Source organism: Colletotrichum acutatum, assembly GCF_030867785.1.
Source record: "Colletotrichum acutatum strain CBS 112980 chromosome Unknown BDZ83scaffold_182, whole genome shotgun sequence".
Lineage (NCBI taxonomy): Eukaryota > Fungi > Ascomycota > Sordariomycetes > Glomerellales > Glomerellaceae > Colletotrichum > Colletotrichum acutatum.
In genome coordinates this window covers 1-15,404 of record NW_026849176.1, presented here as the reverse complement: position 1 = coordinate 15,404, position 15,404 = coordinate 1, and the positions used below count along the sequence as shown (strand labels likewise).

At 50.1% G+C, this 15,404-nt stretch overlaps 4 protein-coding genes across 4 annotated transcripts; 2 read left to right on the top strand and 2 right to left on the bottom strand.

The window, feature by feature from the left end:
• Nucleotides 1–104: 104 nt before the first annotated feature.
• On the top strand, nt 105–1,211 carry BDZ83DRAFT_591964 (uncharacterized protein; the record flags this gene model as incomplete). The annotated part of the gene is made up of 2 exons (XM_060506493.1): nt 105–330; nt 391–1,211. The coding sequence occupies 2 exons, from the start codon at nt 105–107 to the stop codon at nt 1,209–1,211; spliced, it is 1,047 nt and encodes a 348-aa protein (XP_060358563.1).
• A 425-nt stretch (nt 1,212–1,636) lies between these two features.
• On the top strand, nt 1,637–2,821 carry BDZ83DRAFT_591989 (luciferase-like monooxygenase; the record flags this gene model as incomplete). Its single annotated transcript, XM_060506495.1, has 1 exon — nt 1,637–2,821. The coding sequence occupies one exon, from the start codon at nt 1,637–1,639 to the stop codon at nt 2,819–2,821; it is 1,185 nt and encodes a 394-aa protein (XP_060358562.1).
• A 95-nt stretch (nt 2,822–2,916) lies between these two features.
• BDZ83DRAFT_143716 (uncharacterized protein) lies at nt 2,917–5,167 on the bottom strand. Its single transcript, XM_060501288.1, has 5 exons — nt 5,118–5,167; nt 4,486–4,939; nt 4,304–4,371; nt 3,871–4,235; nt 2,917–3,804 (listed from the first exon to the last, which is right to left on the bottom strand). Exons 2-5 carry the CDS (start codon nt 4,763–4,765, stop codon nt 3,012–3,014), a joined length of 1,506 nt encoding a protein of 501 aa, XP_060358561.1. The 5' UTR covers nt 4,766–4,939; nt 5,118–5,167; the 3' UTR covers nt 2,917–3,011.
• Nucleotides 5,168–6,945: 1,778 nt separating this feature from the next.
• Nucleotides 6,946–8,520, bottom strand: BDZ83DRAFT_724208 (Bestrophin, RFP-TM, chloride channel-domain-containing protein; the record flags this gene model as incomplete). The annotated part of the gene is made up of 1 exon (XM_060512633.1): nt 6,946–8,520. One exon carries the CDS (start codon nt 8,518–8,520, stop codon nt 6,946–6,948), a length of 1,575 nt encoding a protein of 524 aa, XP_060358560.1.
• Between the last annotated feature and the right edge of the window lie 6,884 nt (nt 8,521–15,404).

Below are 15,404 nucleotides of genomic sequence, written 5' to 3'. Positions count from 1 at the left end.
AATCACGCCAGTGATAACATCACTTTTCGCTATTTATTAGGCGAGTCCGAAGTTCAGTCCAGCTTCTTCGTCTTTACAAGTTACCTAAAGTACAGACTGCTACAATGACTGCCAAGATCTTTATCACAGGAGCCACGGGCTACATCGGCGGCGACGCCCTTTACCAGCTGTACCAGAAGCATCCCGAGTTCGAATACGCGCTTCTCATCCGAACTCAAGAAAAGGCAGACAAGGTTCTCGAGAAGTATCCGAAAGCCAGGATTGTTATTGGGGGGCTTGATGACTCTGAGACCCTGGAGCGCGAGGCGGCATGGGCTGATGTCGTGATTCGTAAGTTGTCTATCCCGTATCTCCCTTAACCCCCAATCGACATGTGCTCACCTTATCCAGACACTGCCGACTCTTCAGACCACGCAGGTGCAGCCAAGGCTATTTCAAAGGGACTCGTAGCGGGCCACTCCCCCTCCCGGCCAGGGTTCTGGCTGCACACAGGCGGCACCGGCATCCTGACGTACTTCGACTCGGAAGTGAAGAAGACGTTTGGCGAGCACGACGATAAGGTCTTCAACGACTACGATGGCGTCGACGAGCTCGTCAACCTGCCAGCTGACGCTTTCCACCGCAATGTGGACGAGATCGTCCTCGAGACTGGCAACAAGCACGCCGACTCCGTCAAGACTGCGATTGTCTGCCCTCCCACGATCTACGGCCAAGGGCGAGGACCCGTGTCGGGCCGTGGCCGTCAGGTGTACGAGCTGGCTACCTTTGTGTTGAAGGAAGGATACAGCCCTCGTATTGGCAAGGGACTTGCTCGGTGGAACAACGTCCACGTTCATGATCTCAGCGTGGTGTTTGAGTTGCTGACTGAGGCCGCGCTCGACCCATCTCGGAAGGACGACAAGGAGATCTGGGGTGCCAAAGGGTACTTCCTCACGGAGAACGGCGAGCATGTTTGGGGTGATCTGTCAACGTTGGTTGGAAAGGCAGCCCATGAGCAGGGCTTCATCAAGCAAGAGCCCGAGGTACGGGAGTTATCTTATGACGAAGCCGTCAAGTCATCTGCTGGTTTCGAGGCGGCTAGCTGGGGCTTGAACTCCCGAGCTTCTGCCTTGCGTGCGAAGAAGGTTCTGGGATGGAAGCCACAGGAGAAGAGTCTGGAAGATGAAGTGCCGACAATTGTCAAGTCTGAGGCAGCCAGGTCAAAACTCTAGAACCTCAATATCGAGGTGTTAATTGATTCTCAACATCAGTCGATCATCCGAAGATTGGCACCACTCTTCGTTCAAGTCTCTACTGTGCATCTATACACGCACTTAAATGCCGGTGCAAGTAGTGGAGGGTTGAGATAACACTCGATGGCGTGCTTAAAGTCAGCCGATGGCGGAGATAGTCGGCAATTATCATGCACATGAACCGGCGCAGGATGCGATCTCGACATCGCTCCTCACTTGCACATCATCTCCAACTTACATAACCAACTCGTCTAATGCCAAATGCCGATGAGGAGACAGGACATATTTCAAGACGCCTCAGCTCTCATTCTCATCACTCAACCTCAATGTAAATAATAAGAACAAGACGTTTGAGCTTCATTATAGTTCATCTCCCAATTTCAAGCTTTCGGTTTACAACCAGCATGTCTCCAACCTCTGTCCGCGAAGGCGGCCCAGAACTCAAAGGCCCCCTCGACTTCAAAGACAGCCCCCTGCGCAGAGCCTCCCGCCAACCCCTCCTCCTAGGCCTCTTCCTCAACCTGCAAGACATCAACTTCTCCACGCAACCCACAACAAACACCTGGACCTTCGATTACAACGTCGCTCTCGTCCGCCGTGCCGAACAACTTGGCTTCGAACTCGCCTTCAGCCGCACCCAATGGCTCCCTAAAGGCGGCTACGACGGCGAGGCCTCGCTCGACGCCTTCGTCGCCCTCGGCGCCATGGCCGCCGTGACCGAGTCCATCCTGCTCATCTCGACCATGCACGTGCTCTACGGACCGCTTCACCCTTTGCACATTGCTAAGTACGGTGCCACGCTGGATCACATCGCCAAGGGGCGCTGGGGTATCAATGTCGTCACGGGCCATCGGGCCGTGGAGCACGAGATGTTTGGCCGGCAGCGCATCGAACATGATCAGCGGTACAAAATGGCTGGCGAGCTGTTCGATGTGGTGAATAGTCTCTGGAATGAGACGGAGAATATCTCGTACGAGGGCAAAGTCTCGCCGTGGCGCCTCGAGAATGCGTGGGTCACGCCAAAGCCGCAATTTGGTCGCCCGATCCTCGTCAACGCGACGGGCTCGCCCGCAGGCATTGAGTTTGCCGCGCGGTACTCTGACCTCATTTTCATCACCTCGCCGGGGACGGCACACATTGACAGCGCGCTCGAGACCCTGCCGGCCCATATCGCGAACATCAGGGCCGCTATCGAAGCCCAGGGCCGTAGCGGGGTCAAGATCATCATCAACCCGATCATTGTGTCAAAAGACACGCCCGAGGAGGCGTGGGCGTATGCGGAGAGCATCGCCGAGGGGACCAAGATCCAGGCGGGCACCAAGAAGTTTGGGACGGCGAATGGAGCGTATGATAGTGATGCGCATGCGTGGAGGGGTAGGAAAGATGCCAAGGAGAATAAGGGGCTGAACCTGGGAGGGAATATTGAGATTATCGGGTCGCCGGAGCAGGTCGTTGAGCAGCTAGATGCGTTGCACAAGGTCGGGATCGATGGTGTCCAGATCAACTTTTACGACTTCGCACCGGACCTAGAGTACTTTGGCGAGAAGATTTTACCCTTACTGAAGGAAGCTGGTCTGCGGGTGGACTGATTCTGGGCGGCTTTCAATGCATGTAGTTCCAAAATCTTCTTCATCATTAACTTATACGATGATATTCCTTTGAGGCCCGCCACACGAATGCGAAACTCCAAAATCGCCATCAATGGAAAGAAACTCCGACCGCCCAAACGCCGTACAGTATGTTTTACAAAGTCTAAACAGATAGACATCTTTTGATCCATCACGAACTGGTCGATTTCCGACATTTTGGCGGCGGACTCAGTGGCGTCGGGCATTCCAGGTCCACATCCTCCTCATTAACACCAAAGTAGTACACATCATCATCCGAATCCCGTTCCGTCAACGCTATGCTCATGTGCCTCCTCACACTCAAATCTCTACGCAGCGCCACCCCGAGACTGCTGTCACTACGCAGACTACTCCTCACGCTCGCCCGTCGAGGGATCTCACGCTCACGTTCCACCCCCCCTTCGACGCGCTCACTCTCCACAACGATGATTCCATACTCGCTCTCCCGCCTGACCCCGTGAACCTCCACCACCGGCATTGCGGCAGCGGCAGCCGCCATCATAGGCCCCGCGTGCGTGGGCATGGGCGCAATGTCGTCGAGCCCGTTGATGCTCGAGTGGTCGCTCTGCTTCCGTGTGCGCAGCCAGAAAAAGGTTGGACCGGGTTTCCTCATGCCCGTTTCTGAAGCGCAGCTGATGGACGACGATATCCTCTCGTTGTTGGCACCGCGCATATCAGGGCGAACGCGTTGCGAGCCCTCGCCGAAGGTCATGTCCTCTCTGAACATACCTCCGCCAAAGATGGTGGCATCGTCGTAGTCGTCGGCCAGGCCTCGTTGTCGTCGTTCTACGAGCGGTCGGAGGGTGGGGATGCAGCAGCAGATAACCGCGCATGAGAGTTCCACGACGGACCAGAGGATGATGGATATTCCATCGTACGTCATGTCGACCATGTCAAAAGACCCTGGGAGATATGCGATCCGGATGATGGATACTGCGCATATTCTGGGCGGGAACAAATCCGCGTTAATACCAAAGCGTCTCATGAAGGAATGAAGAGTTCCAACTCACAATAGCCCCAGGGCGAAGCTGATGACGAGAGCCAGCTTCTCTCCCCGCCGAAGTCTCAGCCTACCGAGCAAGGGTAACGGCAGAACGAAGATGAAGATGTTCGTAAGCAGGTGCATTGACGCATTGGCAAGCCACCATCCCAACACACTGACGGGCGAATCCGTCATCTCGCGCTTGAGTACCAAACTGTACGTTATACCCGCCGAGACCATTAGCGATACTCCAAACAAGACGAGAAACGCGATACCAGCGTTGCACAACATCTCGACCATGAGAAGAGGGAAACTTCGGCGGTATTGGAGGAGGAAGGCGATCTTGATGGTGACGAAGGCGATGTTGTAGATCATCACGATGAACATCGCGAGCTATTTTTAGGCATGTACAATCAGCATCAAGGAAAAGATGGAATCCCCATGTTTCGTGAAAAACTTACCTTTTGAGCTTTCTCGATTGTTTGCGCCTGCGTCATCCAGACATGCTTTCCGAGTCCGAATCTGGTACCTGTATCCCTCTCACCCACGTCAGCCCACAAACTCCTCTTCCATAATTTTCCTCTCCGCCTGAACAACTCATCTTCGCGACCATGTCCAAGAGTTCAATATCAGAAAAGCTTACCCAGACACAGCATGATCCCATGGAAAGCCACCGTAGCAAACGAAAGCGTCACCATCGTATCATCGGCACCCCATTTCTTGATAACCCGCGACCTTACATAGATCCGCAGCCCGACAAACACAGTCGTGACGACGAGCACTGCGATAATGACGCCGAGCATCATGTTGGCGAGGCTCTCGTGGGAGAGCGCCTGCATTTGCGTCGACCCGAAGCCTCCCTCGGTGGTCTCATTGGAAGACACGTCCATGTCTTCCTTTTCTAGCCCGGGCCAGATCAACATTGAGTAAGTTCGATGCCCCTGGTTGCGAATGCTTTTATTGCGAGACACGCATTGGGGTTCTGGGTTCCGTCCTTTTGGGCGACGGGAGTCCCAGTCGTGTTTCGGTTCGTTTCTCTCCAAGCGAGTGCAAGGATGGCTTCACGGCCCTTCCGAGCTGCTTGGAAGCTAGGGGAGCTAGAGCCCTCAGCTGTTATTACCCTTTTTGGACACAACTGTGAATGATAGCAGCATGCAGTCGAACATAAACAAGAGAGTTCAGGACAAGAACAAGGAATCAAGAAAAACGAAGAGAAGAGCAGGACCAGAAAAAGACATGTAGGACCCTCCGCGGTGAAAGAGAGAAAGGCTTTACCACATATACGGGCAAAAGAACGCCACGGGCTTCAAGTGCGACGCTTACACGAGCCTCAATCCATTCCCGGCACGCGTTCGGAAAGCGAATGTCTCAGAGGCCGCGTCCCCGGCTGCACGATGGCCGCTCCGGATCCGGCGAACCGATCCACGCTTAAAGTGCGCCCACTTGTGGCTGGATCTTCTTCCCACCTGGGTTCGATGGAGCGAGGCACTCAGTCACGCCAGTCCACCTTCCGCTTCTCCTCCAAATTCATCTTCATCGTAAAGACCTTTCACCTCTCCTGAAACATGTAACCATTCCCATGGCCGCATTCGAACCACCGAATTCGGAATGGGAGCCGGTAGCCTATTGATTTCGTCAAAACGTCTTGGACTTCTTTCAGCATTTCGAGATGCTGTGTTTTCCAGCGGTATGTCTCACCCGCGCCGTGTAGGAATATCGGCCGATAAGATAGTCCATGCACGAACCAGCTCCGAATTCGACGGGCGACGAACATGAACCCCTCCAAAGCTACCAATCGTTAGATCATCCCCCGAAACAACAATTGAATCATATATAACGAGTCGTATGCAATGAATCGTTTTTTCTACCTCTCCGTGGATCCTCTCGGGCGTATACGCACACAAGGCACATACGTAGCGAGGCGTGACGGTGTCTCCAGCCAAGTGGAGAAAGCGACCCTTGGGGGCGATCGATGGGATCCCGGATATCTGGTCCGAAGGCTCGGAATCGACCAGATCGACCTGTCGCGCCTTGTCAGATCATAGCCCTACCTTGGCTGCTTGTGCAGGTGGGCAGATATGATGTAAAGATCTCGGTTACACCGGCGGCTCCGTCCCAAGGCACTGATTCTCGTGGCGTTTACGTGGCGTTCCCCTCCATTGGTGTCAGAATCCACCCTCCGGTCCCAAACTAAACGACGCGGAGCCGGGCGCTGCTTTGACGGGCGGCCGGCTTGGCTTGCCGTAGGCAAGTATGATATCCATACTGGAGAAATCCTCTGAGAGGTTAAAAGACCAGGTCATGAACATACCCGATGCCCCGAGTCCGGGTGGACTACCTCGCCGCCCACGGGGCGGAAGCAAAGTCGCAAGATGGAGCATTCCGCAAAAGTCTAGAACGACCCATGAGTTGACGCCGTGGTTCTTGCAAGTGAGGGAATGGCCCCTTGTTTCGATCCAAGGTAACCTAACCTATAAGTAAAAGTCGTGCGCATTCACTATACGTTTGATTCGGTTTCCGCTTGGTCTGACGTTTTGCCTCAGACCCTGGTCGATCGAGGTCCGAGGAACCCACTCACACACCCACTTTACGGAGGGCGGCCCGCGCCGTTGTTCGATAGTGCCCAGGCTTTCGAGACCGAGGATAGGATCTTGTCGTCAAGACGGAAGAGCAAGGCCTATTTCGAGTATGAGAGTTAGCAGGGAGGCAAAGACATGTGTGCATGTTACTCAATATAGTTCACTCGGTACTCTGACGAAGGTCCTTGTTTTTGAAATGTTTTGCATTCAATTTTGGTATGTTGTTTCTGTTGTCGTCTCAATGCCATGAGAGAAAATGCCACGCTCAAAACCACACCTGTCCTTTTGTGTCATCCAGGAATCAGGTTATTACAGTGAAAAGAAAGATCCGAAACCGTTCCTATGCCGCAAAAAGCCACCCGTCGGGGCCATATATGAAAGAATCTTTTGTTTTCCCGTGCCGTAAATGCTCCTTGACGCAAATCGCTAAACCCGCTCTCGTCGAAACCCTTTCTGATGCAAATAGAGGGGAAGGAAAAGAGATGAAGAAAAGACTCGAAGCAAAGCGAAAGCGCACAGTCTGTTTAGACGTTGTGGTCGCCATTAATAGTGGTAGTGCCTTCGCTGCTAGGCTTCTTCTCTGTCGCAGTGTTGCCGGCTCTTGACGCCACCTTTTCGAGAATGACCTTCTTACGGAACTCGAAGACGGTGTTGTGCTTGGACTTGATGGCCTCGCGGACGCGGTTCTCGGAACGGCCCATCCAGATGTGGTAGGGAGCCATGCTGGCAGGGAACAAGGGCAGGTTCTGGGAAGACTCCATGAAGCGGTAGGGGTCGCGCTTCTCGAATGAGGCGATGATGTCGAGTTCGGAGGCAACTTGTTCGCAGTAGACCTCGAGGGGCAAATCGTTGACGTCCTCGCCGAAGGGGTTCTCAATCTCGCGACCAATGAAGAGGATACCAAGAATGATGTAGGCAGCAGCAACGGTGGCGGGAATGGTGATCCAGCCGAGCTTGTCAATTAGCTGGAATGGAAGCAGCATGACGTACACCCAGGTGATCTGGCTGATGGCGATGGCATACGCAATGGGCAGAGGCGTGGTCAGAACACGCTCAGTTCCAGTCATGATGTCGTTCAGGAGGGCAACGTTGTTGTAGGCGAGGGTTTGCTGCATAGGGACCTTGAGCTGGCCATCCTCAACCATTTTGTCGACGAGGCAGGAGATGTGGGACAGGATTTCGAGGGGCAGGTTGCCGAGAGGACGGGAGGCCTTCTTGATGGTCTTGCGGGGGTTGCTGGCGGCGAAGGAAACACCAAGGTACTCGCCAGTCTCCTTGAAGAAATTCTTCTTCTTCAGGGTCATCTTCTCGGGCTCGGCAGCCGTGGCTTCTTGCGCAAAGGTCGTCAGGTGGGAAACGAGATGCTCGAGGTCCTCGTACTGGGTGTAGGGTTCGAAGCGGAGCTTGTGCTTCAGGGAGACGGAGAAGGCCAGAAGCAGGTTCATGCAGCCAATCTTGCGGAGCAGCGATTGTCTGGGGTCGATGTTCTCATTGTCACCACCGTGGATCCAGAAGACGCGGCCAAGACTCTGTGTCGCAAGAATGAGCTGGGCCCAGTAACGGCGACCCTCGGCATAGCGCTCGTAAGCAGTAGAACTGCGGAACGAAAGACCCAAACCGACGACGAAACCCAGGACGGTAAGCAGGACAGAGTCGACACCCATAGTGGTACGGTACTTGTCGATGACGGTGATAGCGGCAGCCCACAGAGACATCCAGATGAGAGGAACAATCATCTTGGGCAGAATGCTGCCGTGCATTTGCATGAACAGAGGCCATTTAGAGTGCTTGAGGATATCGCGAGGACCGGTGAAGTAGTCGTCAATGTCAATGCTGGTGTTCTTTCTGCTAAACGGGTTCGGGGTCATGGGTCCAGTAGGGGACATGGTATCGCGCACGTCTTCTGTGTTGAAGTCGGTCATGCGCGGCTTGATGGTGAAATCCTGGTGGTGCTGGTTGTCGCTGGCAGGATTGTGGCTGTTGCCGCCCGTGGGCGCGTGACCACCTTCTTCGGCCATGATGTGAGGTGTGACTCCGGAGTCGTTTGTTGGTATATTGATTGTTGGAACTTCGTAGGCCGAGGTGTTTAGGTGTGGCATATCCGGGAGTGGGAGGGAAGAAGGGGAGCGGGAAGGGGAGGAGGAGCTTATTGATATGCTCCGAACTTATCGATTATAGACTGACCCTGTCCGTCAATCGGCAGCGATGGCGGCGGGAGTGAGGGATGGTCGGTCGAAAAGAGTTAGGACCGTAAGGACGGTAAGGCAGCTTTTGGCGCGGGAGTGTTTGGTATATGAAGCGGTAGCGCTGGAAGGGGTATGAAATTGGTCGGGATGATGAGAGAAGGAGGGGGGGACCTTGTGTGCGGTTGGGATATTAGACGGGAGTTAAACTCGAAAGGGCGCTGATGGTGTGGACGTTGACCAGGGCCAGGAGGTGAGATGGTGTGGTAAGCACAGGTACGGCTACCGTGAAGTAGGAACTTGGTGATCAAGGGGTTGAACTGGTGAAAAGCGAGTGTCGGACGAAAAGAGAAGATGAACAAGTTTGACGGATAGTAGTGACAGGAGGGTGATTTTTCAGACGAAGAAAAAGAGTCAGAAGGAGAAGGTGAGTGTAGGAGGAAGAAATGCGGATAGGAGATGTTTTGTTAAGTAAGTACGAGGCGAACAGCAGCCAAGAGGAGAGAAATGTCACCGTCGCGTCTGCGGCCACCGATATTTTTTTTTACTATTTTTTTCTTTCATGACCATGTTTTTTTTTTTTTTTTACCGTCTTTTCTCGCTCCTGCTTCCACAATACTACGTACTCCCACTTCTTGGCCCAAGGGCTCGCTCCTTCCTCTGAGAATGAACATTCGCTCCTGCAGGCCACAGATGCACCCCTTGGCGCCTTTCCTTTTCAGTCCAGACCTTCACACCTTCCCGCTGCCGGATCGTCAAACGGCCAATGCCTGCCTCGCTTCACCCAATGGAAGGCGCGTGTTTCCTCCTGTTCCTGCCCTGGTCTACCAAAAAAAAATGTCAGGCCAAGAGAAGGAGCGAAAGACAAGGGTGCGGGGCACTTGGAGCGGCCAGCCCCGGGGAAGGAGCCCACAATTCGGACCCAGGTGGGAAGCCAGTAAGAACCGGTGGAAGGAACAGGGGGGCGGAGCTGAAACAGGGGCCATGCGGCTCCACTTCATCAGGACTGCTCCTTCTTCTTCTCTTTGCAGTTGCCTTTGCAGCAATTGGGTGAGTGACGACTCCCGACTCTCACAGCGTGACTGCTTGCACTTACGAATTGCCTTGAGTTGGTTTCTTGACTGCTGCATCAACTCCTAAACGGGATCTTCGTACACTCTGGCCATCGTCACCACGCACTTACGCTCTATTCTTCTGCGCGCTGACAACAATATTGCTCCATATCTCCAGGCAGAAAGCACGCCGGCGGCTGTCGAGCTTACTTGCATCGCAGTTCCTCCACTCGCTCCATCCATCTGCCCACTGGGCTGAGCCCGACCACCATCGACACGTGGAGGCGCCCAAGTTGATCGCTTGATTCCCTGGATTTCGATTTTCTTGTTTCTGGCACAGGCACACACTCCAGATGCACCTCCACGGGGGCGAAGAGACGCAGAAAATAGCAGCTTTGCCGATGATTGGGCAACACGACACCATAGACGGGTCTCTCCTGGCCCAGGCCGTTGACAGCATTGATATCCCGCTCCACCTTTCCCTCGGCCCTTGATCGAGATTGATTCGCTGTCGATTCATTCCACTGCCAAGAATCCAAGACGCTGCAATGTAAGGTACAGAGTTGCAAACTTGCAGCCTGCCAGTCAGCGTCGGGATGCTCTGTACCCCGATGCCATCAACTTCTTGTTCAGTGAGTCTATTGCTCCCTTTTCCGCCCTCTTGTTCCAGTGTGCCACTATGCGTACGTATTTGCGTGTGAAAACCTACTCATCCGTGTCTCGGAGACCCACGACTCGTCGACCAGTGATGAGATGCGCATGAGCTAACCTATAATTCCCAGGCCTTGCTCACCGACGGTTCGTGCCCCTTGAGAGACGTTACAGGCAACAGTTGCAATCCCCCCCCCCCCCCGAGAGTCCCCCGTCTGTGTGTCCTGGAGACCTCATTCGAAGCCCTGAGTCTCTAATGGCCAGGCCCGGTCTACGTGCAGGGCACTGGCCGTGTATCGGCAGCAGTGTTACTTCGTACCGTACGAATGCCGATACGAAAAACGGGCGGCGCAACGACGATCATGCTGTTTCCAGGCTTACTTCCCGTCTGGAGCCGTGCGGCAAGTCACGGTGCGGTGCCCGCAACTTGCAAGCAGGCGCTGGTATATTCGGGTCTTGGCGGGTGAGGCGAGACGAGGCCAGCCAGGCGCAATATCTTGTTCATTTCGTGCCAATCTCGCCAGCACTTTTCTAGCCATCATCACCGACATCACACTGGGTCTTGGCGGAGTCCCCTTAATAATTCAAGTTGGCGCGTCTGGCATTCAATGTCTGAAATTGAAGCTCAAGCTCACGCCGCTGCTTGTAACGGATAGCTGTCAGCCGCTGCACAGTCAGCGAGTCCTTGAAAGCCACGCTTAGCTACGCCGTATTATTACACCTCAGCTTTCCGGTTCTCACTGCCCTCACGGCAGCCTCCAGTATTATCCAACAAAGATGCCGGGGCATCCTCTATGTCGGCGCGCCTCGTCAGGTTAGCCGGGTACGGCTGCGAGCGGCGTAGTGTATCTCGGCCGGCAGTTTTTGTCTCCAGGCCCAACGACGACGTTCTCAGACGCACATCCGGCAGCATTTCTTCGGGGGGTGCTGGTTTCAGTCGGACGGTATGGATCTGCCTGCCGCCGTCTTTCCCACATGCCGCCCGCCATCCAATGTTTCCCATGGAACGGATGATTCATTGTGTTCATCATCACGTTCCACCACTGTTCGTCACGTATCCTGTCGGCTGTGAGTCCCCTCGGCGGCCCATCGTGAATTCGTTTCTCCTTGATTCATGGTGGTGCCAAGAACCCACATCTGCCCCCTGCATTTCACAATTCACACTCAAACGCCAATCTCGCAGTAAAATCCAGCCTCACAGCCACGGAGGTACCCATAACACAACGCGTAGATAGTACGGTGTACGCAACATACAGCGAGTACCTACTTCTCTATCAGTCTTCCTTACACCTCTCTCTCCGTAATGAAGGAAAAAGACAGCACGAGACGGTCAGGACTGCCAAAGCCATGCGACGATTATTCAACCATGCCCTGGATGACTCGCCGTTCTGACCTCGGCCAATAACTCTGAAATTGGAGAACCAAATTGGCCGTTTCTCCATTGTTTTTCTCCTTCCATGGCTGCGAGTTGCGAATTGAAGGTCCCCTCTTGTGGTGGCGAAGCTTCCTTGGCAAAGTGGAGAAGCGAAATGGCCGTACCCTCGAGGGGGAAAACGAAGAAAAAGCTCACGGTGATGGGAGAAACGGCCCCACCGTCTTCGTCTTCCATTTTGGGAAGTCAAAGTCGTAGCTCCCGTCCAGTGGAGACTTCCCCGGCCATTGGCTCACGCTCTTCTCCGTATTGTTGGCCTTGCGGCCTTAGAGGAAAAAAAGCTTGACCGTCGCAGACGGGGGCCTCCATATCGAGCTCCAGTTTAGCGGTCCCTGCGTCAGGACAGTGCGACGGTCGCCGGGTTCGCTTCCGTTGCGCGTATCCGTTCAGTTGGATCTAGTGTAGGAACTCCCAGGTTGCGGTCAGTCTCTACCCTCGGCTGGACTCTGGACGCATCAAAGTTCGACCAAAGGTCTTTGAATGGTGTCAAACGTCAAATATGACTACAGCTGCGTAGCACTGCAGACACGGGCGACCTATACAGTCGACGGCTGACTGGGGCTGACATGAAATCTGCACACCAACAGGCAGCACAATTCTACTGAGAGCCAGGATAAATCGTCTGAGGCACATATTCGTAGCTGCACCTTCAAGCCTCTGCATCATTGTCGATCCCCTGTTCGAGCTTTTAAGCTCCCGCTTCAACACCAGAATTCACTCAAAGAAGTTTCGGTCGTCATGGCCGCTTTGTCGCAATGAGTCGATATCAGGCTATAAGCTTCAGCCTCGATTGCGGCACCTGCCCTGCTATTTTTTGACACTTCAATCAAGGTACGATCGGGCGGGCGCCGGTTCGATACTACGAGAACGTGGCTCACAGCTACCGAACGGCCGGATCAAAAGCATGTTTACGGAAAGTGGGCACACTACGAATGCTCTGTACGAAGTGACGAACTACGGCAGTGCACAGCCTCTTTTATTTTTCTCCCTTCCGACGTTAGCTGCCGTCGGCGTACGAACTGTTGATGAGCCATCTTCGTCATCCATATTTGTGGCATTGTCGATTGCATTCTAGATTGGATTGATCGAAGCGTGCCGAGGTACGACTTTTTCGGGTGGCTTTCCGATGCTCTGCGAAGGCCTCCTTGCCCACGGGCCACGGGGCAGGGCTGGCTCCCTCCGGCTTTTCTTCCGCCCCCGGCCGATTGCGGACCCGGTCGGCGGCTCCCGCGCCGCCCGAGCCAGACTTTTCCGAACAGAGGCACGTGAGCAGCAACGACGGATGTTTGCGTACAGCCTCAGGTCAATGGAGATATCTTGTTATGGTCAAGAATAGGATTGTGGCCACAAGCCAGGTTCTCGCAAAATTCTGAATCGTTTGAATGTTGGATACAGACCGTGAACGTTCTTCGAAGCCCCTGGAATCGGAAGGGCTGAAACGCATCGTCGATCGTTGTCAACAAACAGGATTAATGCAGGCCCAGTGGAAATCCTTGGCAGGTGAGCTTCCGACGCTGCGTGTCCCCAGGTATCCCGCTTACTAAACGCATTCTCTGTTTTGCAGCGGATGATTCAACATCCATTCTGTTCGACTAAAAAAAAGAAGTTATGTACAACTAGGTAGAATCAGAGGCAATGATTACATACTGTTAAGAGTCCAGCCCACGTAAGTCCACGTTAGGGGGATTTTAGTATATAAAATCTAAGCTAAGGAATAGAGGTTTTTAAAGCGGAAGTTCTATAGAGGTTTTATAAAAAAAAAGCGTTTAAATAGGACCTTTATAAAAACGGCGTAATAAATTATAATAATATCCGGGCTAAGGCTCGGATTTATTAATTAAGTTTAGTTTATAATATATACCCCCCTACTTCGCTTTTAAAATAAATCCGTTACTAGTCCGTTTTTTAATTATAAATACCCTAAATAGTTAATTACTTTATTTTAATTTATTAACTAGCTACCCGCAGTCCTTTTTATTAATTTTTATTAAGCCCCCCCCTTTATAAAAAGCTTTTTCTTTTTAACCTTTATATAACGATTTATAAGTATTTTAATTTATTTATTTCTATACTTCTATTATTTAAATTTTATTAATCTATTATAAAAATTTAATTTTTAATAAGCCCGCTATCCCCGCTATTATTTTTTATATATATAATCTCCTCTTTATACTTATATACCCGCGCGCGTTTAAAAACCCTTTTTTAATTTAAAAAATAATTAAATAAATATTTTATATATTATTACTATTATATTTTTTATATATTATTATTTTATAGCTTTTTAGCTTTTTATTTATTATTAATATTTCGATAGTTCGTTTTTATTAATTAATTTATTATTATTATTATACCCGCCGAGCCCGTTACCCTATTTAATAACAAGGGTAATATAAATAATAAAGAGTTAAAGTTTAGCTTTAATTCCGAGCTATTATCCGTTTACTTTTTTAAAAATAAGTTAGATATTTAAATAATATATTAAACCTACGTAGCGTATTCGTTTTTTATTTATAAAGTCCGCTAATTTTATATTTAGTTAATATTTAATAAAAAGGTAAAAGAAAAAAAAAAAAAGAAAAAAAAAAAAAGGAGTATAAACTTAAAAAGGCTTTTATACTAAGCGCCCTATATAAAGTCCTTTACTTTTTTTATATATAGGCGTTAATTAAAGGTAGCGATACTTTAATTAGCGTCGGCTATTACGATTATTTTTATATACTAAGCCGCTATTATTTACTTATTTACGGGTCGTTAATTTATTATAAAGCTAGAGGTATTACTTACTACGCTATTTATATTAATAGTAAAGCTAATTATTATTATAACTTTATATATTTATTACTATTATTTTTTATTTACTTTACGATTATTAATTTATTATTTTTAGTTTAACGACGCTATTAAAGCTATTTAAGTAGAGTTTTTTTAAATAATCGAGGAGTATTACTAATTATCGACCCCTATTACGGGCAACTTTACTTTTAAAGCCGTTATATATCCGTTTAATATTCGTTATTTATATATTATTAACCGTTTCTTTTTTATTATTAATATAAAGACTTTATAAATGCCTTTAGCCGTTTACGTATTGCTATTATTATTTAAATTAAGGCTAAGAATAAAGAGGCCTATATTTATTACGATACCCGTACTACGACTATTTTTTTTATTACTAAGACGCCCGCCCTTTATATAACTTTTATTAATACGACCCCTACCTATATAACCCCGCTACTACTTTTATTATTACTTTTATTATTAAGGGCGCGGCTTTTTTTATTATAAAAAAGGCCCGCGTTATTAATAAATATTATTAAGCCCTCGCCTTTTTTATATTACTATAAATACTTTTTTTATACTCTTTTTTTTTATAACTAATCCGTTTTTAAACCGCGGCTCGTTATTAACCTCTCCCCGTTTAAATTAAAAAGAATAGCCGGCCCTCGGTTTTTAAACTTTAAGTAGCCCTTTTTATATTTATAATATTATTATTAGCTTTATATTATATTATATAGAGCTAAATAGTTTTTTAATTTATAAGCTTTAATTTAATTACTTTTTTACTTTTTATTTAATACCCGTTTTTTTTTTATTATAATTTATATAATTATTATAGGCTTTTAACGCTTTTTAATTTTATTTTAGTAGCTCGGGTTATTATT

Bases quoted from the DNA above. Each gene is read 5' to 3' on its own strand.
- BDZ83DRAFT_143716 (XM_060501288.1), bottom strand. From the start codon at position 4,765: ATGTTGATCTGGCCCGGGCTAGAAAAGGAAGACATGGACGTGTCTTCC. The intron at 4,236-4,303 runs GTAAGTTTTTCA...GCCTAAAAATAG, and splicing joins CAATCGAGAAAGCTCAAAAG to CTCGCGATGTTCATCGTGAT. The intron at 3,805-3,870 runs GTGAGTTGGAAC...GTTCCCGCCCAG, and splicing joins AGCTTCGCCCTGGGGCTATT to AATATGCGCAGTATCCATCA.